Genomic DNA, 17,299 nt, shown 5'->3' on the forward strand with positions numbered 1-17,299 from the left:
GCACACCTGAAGAAACAATGATGATTTCAATAAATTTTATGCACATACTGTTGTTACTAAATGACGTAAAGTAGCCTTCGTGAGAGTTGATTTTCTAGTGTCGAGGGGGTGTATTAAGTATCATGGGTCAAGTTGTAAAAATTGATAGTATTTTTATGAATTATACAGAACTGTAAGAAGAAAGAAGAGAGCGCTTCTTAACGGCAAGTTATTATAAGTAACTGCAGATAGCTCTTCATTTGATGAAACTATGAAAACTGCTAATTTCAAAAAAAATTGTTGAAAATTAATGCGCCGTGTAAGCATCTGAAATGCAAAAAATCTGCTCAGTGGATGAGCTTCAAAACCATATTGAGTAAATAAATTGCGAAAATTTCTATTTCTTAATTCTTAGGTCAGCATTCGTGATCAGTTCTTCTATATTCCTGATGATATTATTTCAAAAAGATTTTCACTAATCATTTCACCCTTAAAATTAACTTGAAATCGCCTTCGACACAAAACACTGACTACTAATACCGGAAATCTATGGGATTTTGACTTATGTCAAAAAATTTCATCACACATTAAACACAAACTACTAAGATGAGTTAAACTGCAGGACTATTAAAATACTTCAGTCATATTCGATGCGGAAACATCGGTGCTCTCTTTGTGAAATAATTTGAGGTTCCTTTTTTGGCAAATCTCAGTTCCTTCAAATTACCATTTTATATTATAAAATTAACGAGCACTCATCGCACTCTGATCGGTACAGTTTTTTATTTCGGAAGCGCAAGCTTCCAAAACTGAATACATGAAGTAAAAGTCCTAGAAACAGTTAAATGGGACACCTATTTTTTACGCATGAATACATTTCATTTATCATAATTGTTAGCAAATGAGTAAATACCATGATATATAATTTATGAGCGTTATAAACTTACTTCCATAAAGAAGAAGAAGCTAATATCTACATGTAACCTTACATCAGAGGTGTACTATATACATAGTAATAAATACACGGTTAAAACTGTCAAACGTTTACTCGGATAAAAGTATTGGCAGTCAAACGCGTCATCTTGAGAGGTTATCGCCATAAGGCGATATCTTACTCCTTTTCGCAAACACATGTACATGAGCATACAAGCGAATTTCGTTGCTTGAATTCTCAAAAAAGATGAGGTATTTTTCAAGTTGTTGGTGGATTAATTGTCCGCAACAAGATAAAATTCGACATTCCGTTGGAATTCAGAAAAAAATGTTTGTAAAATATTTTGTAGCTGGTGCAAAATCAAAATGGCTACTGTTGAGAAACTTGTAACTTTACTTTGGCTCAAAATTGAGAATTCATTCAACGAAATTTATGTGCATATGCGTACATGTTGAAGTGCAGTCACGCAAAGGAACGAATCTCCTATCACGGTTTTTCCGTTATTCTTTGAACTTTCATTTCATTCATTTATCAATTTTTCGCAACGTCAACGCAGTTGCAATAACGCATTGTACGTTTACGTCAGTTGCGGTGACAGTTTGTTTAATTTTTCAAACTTGGACTTTGAATTTTTCATATCTGTTAAACGTCAAAATTCTAACTGGACGCAATATCTTAGACGCATTGGCTTCAGGCGTGAAATTTTTTGAATACAATTCGTTTCGGTAAACACTGACGTGTTATATAAAGGCATTTCAAAAGGCATTGATTTCCTCGTTCATATTGTCAGTATCTAATAATATTCACGTATGATTACGCTTGGTCTTCTTACCGCCATTTCCTCCTTGAATGCGCGAAGAGTTTGACTTTATTCTCAAATTTGGAATTCGCACATGTTTCGAAACGGGGATAAAATTTTGTGCGATAACGTAATCTATACAAATAGTATTATACTTTCTTATTCGGTTCGTGAAAACTTTCGACTTCCCCGATGCTTGCGTCATTTGATATGAACCGCATTCTCGATGTATGGAAGAACGAAGTCGTATTTCAATTCTCTTTCCCATGTTGCAGTGCTAAATTAACCTAGGAGGTTAATTTTTTTTCTATTCGTCGTTAAAATCAAACTGATTGAAAAATCCTTGACTACTCATTAACGAACGCTAGTTAAAAATGGGCCGGTACACGTAAAAGAAACAAGAATGTCAATATAATAATATTAGACCGCCGCGATGCCAATTATTTCGCAATCTCGATTAGCTGACGTCCGCTGCAAACGCGTACCAACATTTCGATTGCACAACGAAGGTCAGTTGGTCATCAAGAATTGTGCTAGGATATTCTTTGAGAGTAAAAACGCATTGAATACGTAATATTACGTGTCGGACAATGAATTTGCAAATATTAATCCAAAATTACGATCCAGGATTGTTCACAGATTTACCTCGATGGTGAGTGATACTTTTAACACAATAGAGGTCGAAGTACTCTTTTCATCGTCTGTTTAGCATATGTTAATTGAGATTATAAATAACCATGCGGTAATTTTCTCTTCCTTAAGACTTGTCAAGACAGATACAGTTCATTCCCCTTTCGTCGTTCCGATTCCTCTGTTTTTCCACTAAAAAATGGTCGTCATCGATGACATACTCTGGTACCCATTCCACTGTTTGGTGGTAAAAGGAACTTTTCAAATTTCATCGTAGTATGTCTACCTCGTCCGTTTCTTTCTTTAGCAGATAGTTTCTAACGGCACAGATTTCGTGCTCTGATTCTGTGTGACGCTGTCACCCATGCTCGGCATTCCGTTGCTCGTTGTGCTCACCGCGTTTCCTTGTCTTCCGGCATTCGTACGCGGATTTCTGTTGCACAGTCTTTTCAAAGCGGTCCAAACTTGAGGCTGACAGCCAACAACAGCGAATATGAAGACTCCCTGGAGCGCGTTGACCATGTCTGGGAAGTACCATAGATACTGGGGTCCTCCGGCGATCCACGAAATAAGGTCTACAACCCAAGTCACTCCCATCACGACGACCAGCTTCATGCAAACGCGTCCTAGTGCGGCTCTGAAAAATTGAAGGAAAAATTCTCGTTAACATCGGCGACAGTAGGATCTCTAAGACGCTTGTTCATCAACGAACGACCATTTAAGTCAAGGATTAAAGCTTCGTTACATTTAAAATACTGTTAGCCAGGTCTTTAGACTATCGATTATATCACGAGTCAGGCTCTGGTATTCCCTGATTACACAATGGCCTTTGGTTCCGTGCAAAGTATCGGTTGCATCAAATCGTATCTAATTCTAGTACTGTCAGAAATTGCTGTAGCGATTTGAAGCTTGGAATTCTGATTTTACGAATCATGTAGACATTAGAAAGTTTTGATCCCCAACGTCAAGAGGTGTTTGCCTGTCAAAGACCGAGTCAAAGGCTATCTTTCCATGGTCAATGACAATATTTTTTAATCATGTGACAGATTCGGTGTATGTTTAGAGATGGGACACACTTGTGGGTACTTGGCCCCACGATCAATTCCTACGCGTAGTATAAATAAAACAGTACGTGATCAATTTCCCTTCAACTGCAATATACGTATAACTTCAACTTTCGTTATGTATAGTAAAACACTCCCGAGCTAAGTCTATAAGAAGATACCACTTCGATAAAGCGATCCTAAAATTCTCACGTACGTTTTATTCTATATAAAGTCTTGTTCATAATTTTGATGATGCGTGTTATGGATTAGTGTTAAGACATGAGGATAAGCCGTTCAACACACAAGTAGTGAGAAAATTGAATGAGTGAACGCTGTATTTGCACGTTTAATGTATGAGAAGTAAAACTTTGGGTGGCATCTGCTCGCGGAGGTAAAAATTCTCATTGAGTTGTTTTACCAACTCGAATTGACGTATAAATGGCACAATTTTCACAATTATAAGCAACTGGCACCTGATCTGGCAATCTAAGCTGGTGTATTTCCAATAGAATGCTCACAACGGTGACGGTAATGTGTATCTGTTTATGTTAACGTATGTGTAAGCGTGTGATTGAGGATTGGAAAAGAATTGGAATTGTTATAAGTGAGAACTTATACCTAGCAAAACAACCAGAAGAAAATCGAGATGAGAATGCTTCGCTGTGGGTGGTTCTGACATATCAGCACCGCTTCTAAAATCACCCTTTTCTTCTCCACTTAATCCTGCAGGCAACTATCTGGTTTAGTTTAATCACAGATTGTAAAGCAATAACTTCACTTGACACGATCGATTTTGCAGGAGCCAAGAAACTACTAGTTCTTCATATTTCAAAATCAAGGAACACAAATATTATCCATGTCCGTACACCTTTATCTTTTTCGATAAAAGTTGCAGTTCAATTTTGTCAATGGTCTCACTCTCGTCTGCCTGTCGACTGTTGAACTTTACTTGAAAAGTATCGATTGTGCCATTGTATAGATGAGAAATTTGGAAATAATATGAACAAATTTACGTAACTTCAATACGTTTAAGACCTCACGTGATCATGAATATGGTAAAATTGTGCTGAGAATGACTTGGACGCGGTCGTTAGGATGGAACGAATGTCTGAAATCCGGTATTCGGTGAGGCTAGTCTCTTTTGTTTTAGGAGGGCGTATAAATTACCCTCAGATTCTAGAGATGGCGTGATAGATTGAGGATAATGACGTTTTAATGAGCGCTATTTGCTCCGAAATGTAGCTAGCGCCGGGGACCTGTGACAACTGTCTTTTAGAGAGTCGAGCGACGCCTTCGGAACGATCTTCTGTAGAGTTTCCTCTGCGCGGACCATTCACGAACCACGAACTACAGCCAGTTTATTTTGGATGGCGCATCGCTAATTATTATAAACGACTGGCACTTACGCGGTCAAAGAGTACACCAAAAAACAGTCGGAGAAACTAACAGAAACACGATGGCATTTCGAGTCGTCGTTCGGAAATAAGCGTCAGCTTTACTCAGACTGGTATGTTGCGCTCCGTCCTAGACGAGCCGACGTCCGAAATGACAGAATTGTTTTGTTATCTTTCCATGCACTGCATAAATTCCAAATGTATGAGTACGATGTACAGGGTGAACTTTTTCAATCACGCCAGGCGAATATCTCGAAACCCTGAAGAGATACAAGAAAAAGTTTGACACCAAATCTGGGGGAAAGATAATGCTGATGTGGGTTGACTTGTGAATTGGGGCACTTTCGAGATTGTTTTTAGTACTTCGTGATTTTAGGTAAGGAACGCGTATTTTGACTATGACCGGCCGATGGCGGGTTGCAAGCCAAATTTAAAAACGTAAGAAAAAAAATACAAATTTAATTTATGTTCCTTGTTCTTCGCGTTAAACACCGAGTGATCTCAAAGCTCTAGAATTCGTCCAGAATTTTCACGAATTATAACTGGTGGGCGAATTGAAATGTTGGCCACGGGGTTCTGTAGTTAATAAGAAATCATGTCTGATTATTTCTTTACCATATCAATTTTCAATTTTCTTAATCATAACTTCTCATTGCCAATACATTATGTTTCTTTTCTTTTATAAAAAATGGAAGCGATACTTATATTTGAGATCCAGTTCTGTCACTGATTGCAAATAGTTATTATTTATTGCATGAGATTCTATGCACGTCTAACAATTTAAAATTATCCAAAATACGTTCAGTAAGAACTCAATCGATTCTCGGGATTGACTATAAAGCTATTTCTAAATTCTGGATTTATTTGACAGTTCGTTCAGTCAACTTATTCTGCCAGAAGATGTACATTTCAGCTATTTTATCTGTCTGAATAGTACGCAGAATTTATATCATCGGGATAAAGGGATGTGAATATTCTGAAAAACGATTCAATACACATTATGGTATTTATTATGGATCTCCCACTCGATAAACAGTTTGCATGAATTCTATACGGTGATGTGAGATAAAAAATTAATGTCGGCGCAAGTTTTTTTTTTCACAGAACCGTGGATCTCCTACATATATCAATGACAAAGCATTCCGTGTAAATTTTGCCAAATCAATTTTTTTTTTTTTTTTTAATACATAGGTACAGAAGTACCGATTTTATCGAAAATCGGCGATGTGTTGAAAGGAAAAGGTTGTTTAATATCACTCCTGGGAAAAAATAGCTCTTCTCAATACGTCTCCAATAATTTATCGTATCTACCGCATGAATGTATTTACCATCTAAAAAAAAAAAGTAGTTTTAGTGACGTCAAAACGAATTTGGATACTGGATAATAAACATGACATTATTGCAATGGAACGTATGCCTGTGCGTAAAAATATAAAATAAGTTTATTGCAACGGTGTGTATCATTTCTCGCTGTGTGATCTGCAGAAGGAAGCAATTATTGTATAGAACTGCAGGCATAGAGTGAATTTGCAATAAAAAACAAATTCCGCTGCAGCGAACGCTGCGTGAAAAATAAACCGCGATACCGTGTCTGGTAAGTTGTACAACTTGTGTATACAGCGAACATATTACGATCGGTAAATTCAGTTGGAATATAAATTAAGCAAGATTTGAGAAACGATGTCAGATTTACCATTTATCCGTAGGCGGCGTCGCGCCGGTCGTTTCGATGGCTACTTTGAGGGTGAATCTTGTCACCCGATTGGACGCAAGGTACAAATACGTCAAAACGAAAAGCGTAGCGTCGCGACCAACAGGAAACAAGAAATACATCTATAAATATTGAATGACGTGTTTACGAGAAACTGAAAACATCCAAGGACGAATTCTTCGATCAAAAATATGCTTGTGTCCTAACGGGCATACGTCCACGACTTGGACTCCAAACACTTGTTCCAATCACGTCGATGTTCTGTGTCACAGGGATAGAATCTAACACTTCGGGTTATCCACAATCAGCCAGGCTTCGATATCAAAAGCATTAAACGAGGTTCTACAGGCGTCCGTCTGCGGGCTATTCGAATGGACGCGGTTACGAGAGCGGAGACAGACATCCACTTGGCTACTGCAGGTTAAATGAAAATTTATTTTCTCAGACACCATACGCTCCGTGACCTTCGATCGTGGTATAAAACCAGGCACCTCTGAAACGCCAGGATCGTTGTTTATTTTTACTCTGCAATAATACTTAGATATCGTCGGGTTACAAGTGTTTGTTTTAATGTATCCATCTTATAACGTCCGCGAGAAATTGAGCAGATTTTTGAAATCGTTGGCCAGTTAGAAATAGCCAATCTCGATGGTTAATACGAACTTCAAAGAACTGGGCAAAATTTGTTCATTTTTTTCGAAGTGCATTCTTTATGCCCTCGTAGATGTAAAAGAAAAAATTACCGAAACAATATCCGTTGAAATTTATGCATTTTTTCACGTTTCTATATCTATTATAGATATGCATGCCGTGAGTGAATTCATCGGGTTTCAAACATTTTCAGTATATTTAACAATTGACGATTTCTGGATTACAAAATATTTCACCTTCAAGTTAGTTCGAAAAAAAAAAAATGGTTAAAAGAGTTTAAAATTTTTTCGCATCACATGTGCGTCTCTGTATTTAAAAGGATACCGTGGCATTTTGACGGTTTCAATTGAACTGACAGTGGAAAAAAATCTTTGCGAAACCGCTGCTGAGGGTGCAGTTTTCAATAATTGCTGCACACGCGCTGAAATGTTCAGGTTGAAAATATTCTTTCGCTGTCATTTGACCATGAAGACACTATGGAAAAGATTGAGTGTAGCGCCGCGCGATGCGAAACTTCTCACGCGATCCGGAAGATGGCGCAAGGTGCAAGTACGAGTGATGACGTAAATAAGGTCATGACCAATAGCAGCCATTTGAGGAACTGCGCGGGATATTTTGAAACTAAAAATCGAATACAACCAAAGTTCCCGAAAGACTAAAACAATATACGTTCGTTCCACTGCAATGTATTTCGATTGTATACGAATTCAAGAAGCGTTCGAAGTTTAATAAAGCATAAATTTTTTGCGGGCACAAATCAATAGAGCTGCACGAAGAGGAAGATTTGTAGGCAAACAATTAATCTTGAGAGATCAAGCACAGCTGTTGCCGCGTTGTATAGTTCAATCTTTTAAATCGTTACCGAGGGACTCGCAGGCATCTGCAACAATTTTGTGATAATAAACAGGATCATTAATCAAAGGTGAAGAGCAGGAAGATAATAGTGCTGCAGCACACTCTCGCTCGCAGAGGAGGGTTGGCAAATTATAAATGATCGAGTACCAGCGTAAAAGTTACGATGTCAATTTCGCTAAACCAGGTACCGTGATCACTGTGTTTATGTGATTGATTTATTGATACATTTCATACATTCGTTTGAATTACTGACAATGAGCAATAGACTATTTAATTCGCGTTTACGCGTGTTTTTTTTAGACCAGCCGGCTGCTTTGATCGTCGGCCTTGAACCGAAATTAAATTCAGATTTAGTCGTCTACATCCATCGTTGACCTGGGGTATAACGACGTCTTCGAACGACTGGCGTCCGGTATCACGACACAATAAAACGTGTCGTTTGAAATCGCGTGGGACAAGGGAACGCTGCTCATTCCATACCTATGTTTTTTTTCTAAATTCCTCGTAGGCCGAGTCTTCTATGGAAAAGCTCTGATTTGCCCAGGCGAGCAAACTGTGCCTTATAACTGATACGGTTCACTGTTATTTTTCAACTGGCACAACGCGGTTCGCTGAATATTTTATACTTTCAATCAGATAGATGTTGCCCTCTCATCCGGTGTACGAGACGATGATTTTTTTATGTGTAAATTTTCACTTCAACGTGTCAAGGGGACCAGCATAAGTTAAATTTGATATTAATAGAGAATATACAGATTCGGTCACGCTAATAATATTATGTTCTATAATGTTACGTTTCTCTACTGTAGACGGCATAAATCACAGAGATAGGAGTAAACAGTTCAGGCATCCTTGAACTGGTTTTAGCTTATTAATAATCGGAAACTAATGACACTCATAAAGAATTGAAAAGGTGCAATTTTTTTTCGATTAATGTCTGTCTTTCAATACAATCTATGATCTGATTTCAGTTGACAAGATGGCTATCAGAAAGAAAGCAAGTTCTGCTAAGATTTGTCGTGACAAAGCTATTCTTAAGAATGCCATTTTTTTTACCATTGTAAAATTGAAATAAAATTATTTTGCAAGAAAATAAACCCATTCATAAAACTTCACTAATACCGATTTCCGTTGGTAATATTTTAATTTATTATGTGTACTGTTTCCAAAAATAGCAAACAATTTGATGTTTCTTACAAGGGTGTCTAATTTTTGAGAAAATACAGTCGTTATAAAAAAGCACATGATAGGGTGTAAGGTTTCAGCTTTGTACTATAAGTCCGGAAAAGTTTTCAGAGATACAATAATTTCTTAGCTGGTAGGTCTATCCCGAGTTGAAACTTTGTTTGCTTGCGTAATTTTTTTCACTCAAGTTTGAAAATAAAATAAATCCTTATCTTACAGAAGAGTTGAATAGGTTTCACAAGGTTCTCAGGGATTCGAGAACTTTTATCTTACCCTGAGATGCAAAGGGAAAATGTGTTTATTGGCTAATTTAGGTGAACTCAATTCACGAATTCGATCATCTTCTATACAAGCGTCTAGTTTTATTATAAGCCACATGCCTAAAAAATGGAATGACTAAAATAGAATACAAATGAAAAACAGAATATCATAAGCATCAGTCTCAAATTTCAGAAAAAAATTCACTTCTGGTGAAAGGAATTGTGATAAACTGAAGTCCAGCGAAAAAAATGGATCGCAGACGATTTTTAGGATATTCGTTCACAAAACAAATTGGCCCCTGACCTACCAAAATTGGACAAATAATACGATTTTGATAATAAAAAAAGACGACAATGTGACGTCATTCAAATTTTTATTAACTCTAGTTTCTTTATTTTAATTTTTTTGTTCCGCGTTGAGAAGAAACTCTGTTGACACGATTAAACTCGATTAACCGGATCTTAACTTTCCGAACCCAGCTATCTATCTTGTTATTTTTTTTTTTCAACTTATGTTTCCACAGGACTGTACGGTCTGTAAACATCCTTAAGAACTTCTGCATCCTGGATAAAAGTCACAACGCGCATGTAGCAAAGTGTTAAATTGTGTCCCCTGAATTGTGAATACCGTTTCCAAAAATAGTAGAAGAGGAGTGCAGGAAAGAGTTGACTCACAATCGGACGGAGGGAACAGCGCGAGGTAAACAAGTAAGAAAATTTGCGTGGCTTACGAATTTTTCACGTAAGATATATAATGCCTGGTGACCGTCAAAGTTCGTGTTCACTCGTTCAGCGCGTTCGCTCTCCCGTCTGCTCTTTCTCGAATGTAAATATAATATCACAGAGTGCTGTCGTAAATATTATTTCGTCTGAGATGGGTGGGCAAGATTTTCAGGATACCAATACTAGCGTGTATTTCATTTTATCCGAGTGTACAAGGCGCTACTGCAACATCGTCGCTCTCAGGCAACGTTGGATTGCGACTTTCTTGGATTTCAAATACAGTAGATAATCACGTCAATAACAAGAATGAAATGCATTAAAATTTCGACGGAATATCAACCGATAGAAAATGAGGAGGACGAACCTCAAGTCGATTGTGATACTATATTTTAGGTGCACGAAAAAAAGTCCTGGATTATTTTCAGGTGGTGTCCTGGTCCAGTAAAGATTCCGATAAAATTATAAAATCGATCGAAATTGAATTGAAATCGATTGAAATTTTGCGTCGTATGATCGGAAAATGTGCGCGTGCACTTATGGCCGTTAAGATCTGAGCTTAGTTGACTTTTATCTAAAAAACAGCATAAAACCACCATTCTACATGATATTCTGAACAGATAGATCCCAAGAAGAATTGTATTTCACGCTGAAGAAAAGAAACCGTAAGCTTTTTAGAAAATGGTGACAATTGGCGATTGTCAATTGTTCGCAGGTGCCTAGGCTCAGATTCTAATCGACGTAAGTGTACGCCTACATTTTACAATTCACACGACGTAACATTTTCTCGATTTAGATTGATTTTATAATATCATCGGAATATATTTCTTATGAAAAATCGAACGCCGCAAGAACGAACGAAAAAATTTTGGGCCCAGTATTTTTCGACCAGGGCACCCTCGTAAAAAAAATTCTGACCATAAGCTATATAAATCGTGAGAATTGCTTCGTTCTTCGCTTTCAGGTATTCATGTATATTCAATTTTCCTTCTCAATGTGTATCATTCGCACGCATAATTAAGCAGCTTCTCGCGAAAAATTTCATTTTGCGAAACCAATTTACTGACGTCACATTATTTAGTCGCATCGAGATAATTATATACAACATAAAGAGACGAAAAGCAATCTAATGTCTATCGTCACTTCTTTAGAAATAATATCTACATAAATGAATATTGTTCGTTTTACTTTCAAAAGGTGCAGAGATGCGATCTCATTTTGTTAAAGTTACCTACTCAGGGTAACGCAGTTAATTAGTAATTATTTCACAATTAGTCAACACGCTTTGGTTCACTTTCTCCCTTTCTCTCTTTTTCTCTCGTTACAATATTCAGTTCCCTGCTACTACATCCTTATCTTTTGTCGTTAAGGTGTAATTCCAGGACACACAAACATTCAAATTCATATTCTCGCTCTCTATCTCTTTCACTTTCTCTTTGAAGGTGAGAGAAGAATCGCTTCTCTGCACCCTCGTTGCAGTGTAGCTAATTTGGATGATAATTTAGGAGTACAATTAGATTGGCTTACCTCTCCGTTGTGCTCTTGACTACTTCACGTTTCCATAGGCCACAGGTAAGCTCGCGAGCTGTAGCAGCGAAAAGCAGAACGTTGATTGTCAGCAGAATGCCGACTGGTCCAAAGAAGTAAGTCAGACTCTCCATGCTTCCTGAACAAATAAAACACACGATATTATTATCAGAGATTTGAGCATAGCAGCTCAAGAGTGACTTCAAATTACGGCCGAGCGTTCCTTGGTTGGCCGTGCGCCCAGCTTACCGTCAGAGCATTTTTTATTTAAAAAATTATTGTAATTCCTGGTTCTCGTCTAGCGACCTTAATATTGCATGAATACAGTATCACGATGGCTCATTTTACTCCTCATTCTATCCGGAATTGCGCAAACTGTGCACGTTTTCGTCCCTGAAATCCGTGAAATGTGGGAATAGTAACACCTGTCAAAAAACTTTTAATTTTTTGGACGATTTCGGGATATGAGTAACTTTCCTGAATTCCGCTACAAAAGAGCGATGTACCGTCGAAATTTGAACCCTTTCCGTTCGTTTGTTTACTTAATATAGGAAGTCAAAGGGTGAGTTTGCTCAGTCAGTAAAGGTAGGAGTGCTACATGACCTTAACAAATATCATTTCAACGAAACTGCGAGCTCTCGCATCTCACTGATGCGGTTATACTTTCTGTTTTTCATAACTTGCGGTCGCAACTTGATTCTTAACAACATTTTCCCACTGAGTGCATCGTCTTTCCGGCTGTTACAACGCGTACCTTTTTTATCACTATGCCCCGCTTAACCGATTGCATGTAGAATTATCGAAAGCGGCGGTATACGTGGAATTTCCAGCTCTACTTGTGGCGCAATAAATGGAAGACATTTGGAGTGAAGTCGGAAAAATAATTTCACCGTTGTTCAGGTCGATAACCGTATAATCGCGGAAGAATGTAAATTGCTAGGTAGACGCGGAGATCCAGAATTGAGAATGTGTAGAAATAGCAATCGGGTCCCGCGATATAATTCGCACGTTGTGTAATGTTTGGTTACGTTAAAGATCGTTTACGATTAATTTATTTCACATAGCTCGGCAGAAAATTGGCAACGGCAGCGTTTATTTAGAACGCGATTTAGCAGGCTTGGCGAATCGATGGAGTTTGGAAAATTCGCGAATAATCGGTTATCGCGGCGTTGCTACTCAGCTCGATCGGTAAAAACGAATAACTGAATATTCACTCTGGACAATTTCCATGGTTCAATTTCTTAAAATCAGTCGTTTGGTCAATCTATGCAGGACGTAACGCAGACGTGAACGTGAAATGATTTTCTTCTTTCACAATTTCAAGAGATAACAGACGTATAGTATAAATGGCCAAAAACTTCGAAGCACGCCAGCCGCGTTTATTTCTAAATCACAGTTAACTTCTCAAGAATAATTCATACGTCAATTGGTCTGGTTCTGGGGAAACTGACTCAAAAAATATACGGATAATATAGCTTCTTACACATCTACGACAGACAGTCACTGAAGTCTATATTTACCGTATATGAAAATCAATTTTTCATTGACTTGTCCCATGCTGCAAAAGCTATTTTAATATACTCGTTATTTTACCTAAAACTACGGAAGTGGTTTCTGGGTGTTCTCAAAAAAATTCAGTAAAGCGGTTCATATCATTGGTTTCTGAATTTGCGATATTTTTCCAACAGTCTTACATCAAGCCAGTCGCGTGTTTGTAAATTTTGTAAACTCCCGGTTGTATGTATTCAGAGCGGAAGTAAAGTTATTAGTATCACCCTGAAGATGAAACGTTGAATTTTCATTGGATCTCAATGTTTTGGTTCGTTAGTTTTGCTTCGTTTAACTTACAGGTTTGATCAGATATCTGGTAAAATCGACCGATCCATCTTAGAGTGTATCGCAAAAATAAAAAACTTTTGTTGAAAATTCAATTTTTTCCAAGACAACGTAAATAGTGGGAATTTCCGAGACCGGCTCTAAACTCGGACCAATCAGTTTTCCCCGTTTGCTTCGCAAGTGATCACGGTTTGTCGAAATCTAGACAAGTATTAGATTTACCCTCAAAATCGCAATGCTTTTTCCCAGTTTTTCCCATACTCATTTCCATCGAGTTCTTACCCCGCGAGGTGTGAACGAAAAAATACTTCAATAGGCGCGATAGAATTAGCACGATTAATTTATAAACGTGGTAGCGCGATACGAGATCAGACTTGTATATTTAGACGAAGGGAGAACTGCTTACACAGTTGAAAATTACGAGCCGGAAACCAGAATCTAATGGTTTCAGAATTCGGCGCGGAGTTCGTTTTGATTAGCTGTCAAGTCTCTGCGTGCATTATTAGAACCTGAGCCGGGATTGTGGCGCCTGGTAAACGTTATGGGGTGTCTTGCATGGGGCGTGCCAGGACGTACCGGGAGCTGCCAGGTTATCAGTCGTCAAAATCAATGTCCGTGCATCGCGTTAACGGAAGTCGCGCTATTAATGCAGCTGAAAAGGGTGAATTTATTCCATATAGCAAATTACTCGTCAGCAACGGCATCGGGTTTGTTTATTACCGGCATTCGATCGGGGAGTCGAATGTGATTTTCAATTTGATGTGATTTCGATAACTTGAGAGTGGAATGTTGAAAATTAGGAGGATATATACGCACATTCTTGTTGCAACAACATTTAAACATTAGTTACTGCCGCTTTTTTGTACCTTTTGTTTATGATGTTTTTAAAAAATTTTCTTCGACTTACTTCAATCAACCGGCAAATCAACTTCTGTAAAATCAATATAGTTTGCAAATAATAAATGAAGAGGTGCTTTACTTTGAAATATGTTCATATTAACGAAAAAATATGTCAACCGATTTGTGTTGGGTTCATAGCTAAAAAAATTAGCTATTATTCGTTGAAATTGAAGAAACTGATTTAGCATTATCATAAAGTATCTGATAATGTGTTCCACCACAGATCAGCAATTAATGAAGTAATTCTATCAAAATTCACGGTTTTCAATTCTTTACGGTACCAAGGGGATAGTTTTTTGACAAAATATAAAATGTTTTTTTTTTTTTTTTGAACTGTACACCTCAAGTAAACGGAATACTGTATACTGCATACGAAGCAATTTATTAATCTATTTTGACAATTTTGCCTTCCTATGCCATTCTTATATAATATTAGACGCCTTCATATTCTGTAATAAATTCCACTCGTAGGCCGTTTAAGAAAACCAGCATCTGTAAGTTTGATTGAATTCACACTTTCTATCAATGTTTTGAATGATAAAAAGAACAATTTTATCATATCGGAGTTTTTGCATTTGTTGACCGACTCTATTATTCCTAATTACCTTGTCAGCTATTTGTCTAGAAGAATAACGATAATTCTGCTTTCATTTTCCACGGAAATTCAGTAATCCCCGAATAGACCAAGAGCAGCTGTAGTAGAATGGATACTGGAAAAGTTTAATTTAAAGTTCTCATCACCGCGTGAAATCGTTTTCGGAGAATCAAAAGACAAACAATGCTTCTGACTGGTATTGGTTTATGACTAAAATGTTTAAGAAACAATCAATTCAATTTTTAGCAAGTGTAAATCTATAAAATAATTTAAAACTGACACAAATATAAGTTGCAGATTTGATAAAAGTTGTACAAATGGCGATGTCGACTTCGCACGGTAACGATTCAAAAACAGATTATTGTTCCAACGATTCAATGTAAAACAATTTTGAAGGTGGGGCAGAATTTACTTTCGCCTTTGCATTGAGTTGCCGTATAAATATAGCAGTAAGATATAGCTTGCTCGGTCTCTGCAAAAATAAACTTATACATACGCAAAGGAATCGACTCGTTCGAAAATATTCTTCGAACAAATAAAGACAGGTACAGTTTTGAAGCTGAAACAATAAACATCAAGAACATGCAACAACCTCAATATCGTAATTCGTAGCTGTTCTTGTAATTCCTGTTTCGATCTACCGAACGGCAGAGTAAGTTGAATTATAATTATGGAGGTTGGTTGGCCGACAACCGATCGGTCGTGCGTTGAGCATTCACCAAATCACGATATTGAGAAACTACGACGATCTACTCAGAAATACGGAAGTAAAAATTGGGGGAATTATAAGCAAGGGCTTATATAAATATGCTTCATTTTAAATAGATTCCAAATAGCTCAAAAATTAGTGGGTTCCTTCTATTTCACTCTATGATGCCCCATCTTAATGCGGAAAATTGTTTTCGATAAATTCACTGAAAAACTTTGTTTTGGTTATATTGACATCGTTAGATATTCAATTTTTTTCAACGCTTCCTTGGAAAGTTCGATTTTCGAATCCTGTGCAGTTCGCGTAAATCGCCCCATTCCCGAACAGTGCGGTAAACCGACGTTGGCGCATGCGCACAAGTAAAGTGCTCAATTTTACACACTAGGATTATCTTTTTTGGTGCGTTTCAAAAAAATCAATTGTATGCACTGTTTCAATGGCGGTAAATTACCAAACCGCAATTTCACATGCTGTCTATGGCACCGTCGCGACGGTGCTTCTCAAGTAATACTTTCCTTCAAAGGTATTGCAAAAATAGCGTGTGTCAAACGTATGGGCAATATCTGCCAATATTCGTCTAAACGGAAATCGCCCACTTTCCACATTGGTAATACAATATAATATGACAATATTACACCGGTATTGATTATGATCAACAAATGGCAGTATTAAATCGACTTCTGATAAAATAGGATAACTGTTTCACGTTTGGACAAAATGAGCCATGTAGAGTGAAATGGAATGACTCTATACCGACTTTAAAAAAGTTTGAAGATATTTGAAATAAAGAATCGAAATCTACGCTTTTGTACATAGTCCCGGTATATATTTTATTTTATGTAACATCGAGAATGTTTTACGCGATTTTTCATGTGTGTTTTCCGAACACGAACGCGTTTCTATGACGGTCGAGTGAAACTGCGAATGCGCATGCGCGGAGTACTGCACGCATGCGCTGTCGCGAACAAATCTGATGTTACGCGACCCTAACCTCAATTTCGTACTTCGTGCAAAAACGCGTAACATACGCTTGCAATACAATGAATCGTTTGCAACAAGGTGGCAAGGGTATTTTCGCCTCGCATATTTGCAATATTCATCTACGGCTCACCTTCAACCCATATTGCAAACTTACGCTCGGTCCGAAAAGACCGAGTTGTCCTCCTTGTTACACAATATAATATTTATTTATTTTTTTGTATATTTCGGAAGAGATCTTGATGCTAATTTGCGACTAGAATAATGTGATAAATACTCGATCTACGACTACGTCTTACCGAATTTAACGAACAGTATCGGTTTTTAGCCAATCAATCTCCTTGAGTATGTGGAGCGAGAACGAGAGAGAGAAATGGTAATGAAAAAATAATAAGAACAATAGTACAACAAGTGTAATTGTCGGGCGGTGAACTATGGAAGTAAAGCGGAAGTCGAAGCGATGGGAGAAATTGGAGCGAGGGGTGCGGCGCTCCAGCTTATAGAATAGAATAGCGATTACTAACTACATCCCTCCGTCTATCCAGTATAACGTTATCAGCTGTGTCACCCCATGGAAGACAAACCCATAA

General features: G+C 37.6%; 1 protein-coding gene across 1 annotated transcript in view; it reads right to left on the minus strand.

Moving 5' to 3' along the window:
• Positions 1-743: 743 nt before the first annotated feature.
• LOC124182667 (probable G-protein coupled receptor Mth-like 1) overlaps positions 744-17,299 on the minus strand; it is a 110,028-nt gene continuing 93,472 nt past the window's right edge. The window contains exons 5-6 of the mRNA XM_046570208.1: positions 11,692-11,830; positions 744-2,979 (exon numbers count right to left, since the gene is read on the minus strand). Coding sequence (XP_046426164.1) covers positions 2,646-2,979; positions 11,692-11,830 — 473 coding nt within the window. The 3' untranslated portion in view covers positions 744-2,645. The remainder of the gene's footprint in view (positions 2,980-11,691; positions 11,831-17,299) is intronic.

This window comes from Neodiprion fabricii, chromosome 5 (genome assembly GCF_021155785.1).
Source record: "Neodiprion fabricii isolate iyNeoFabr1 chromosome 5, iyNeoFabr1.1, whole genome shotgun sequence".
NCBI classification, from domain to species: Eukaryota; Metazoa; Arthropoda; class Insecta; order Hymenoptera; family Diprionidae; genus Neodiprion; species Neodiprion fabricii.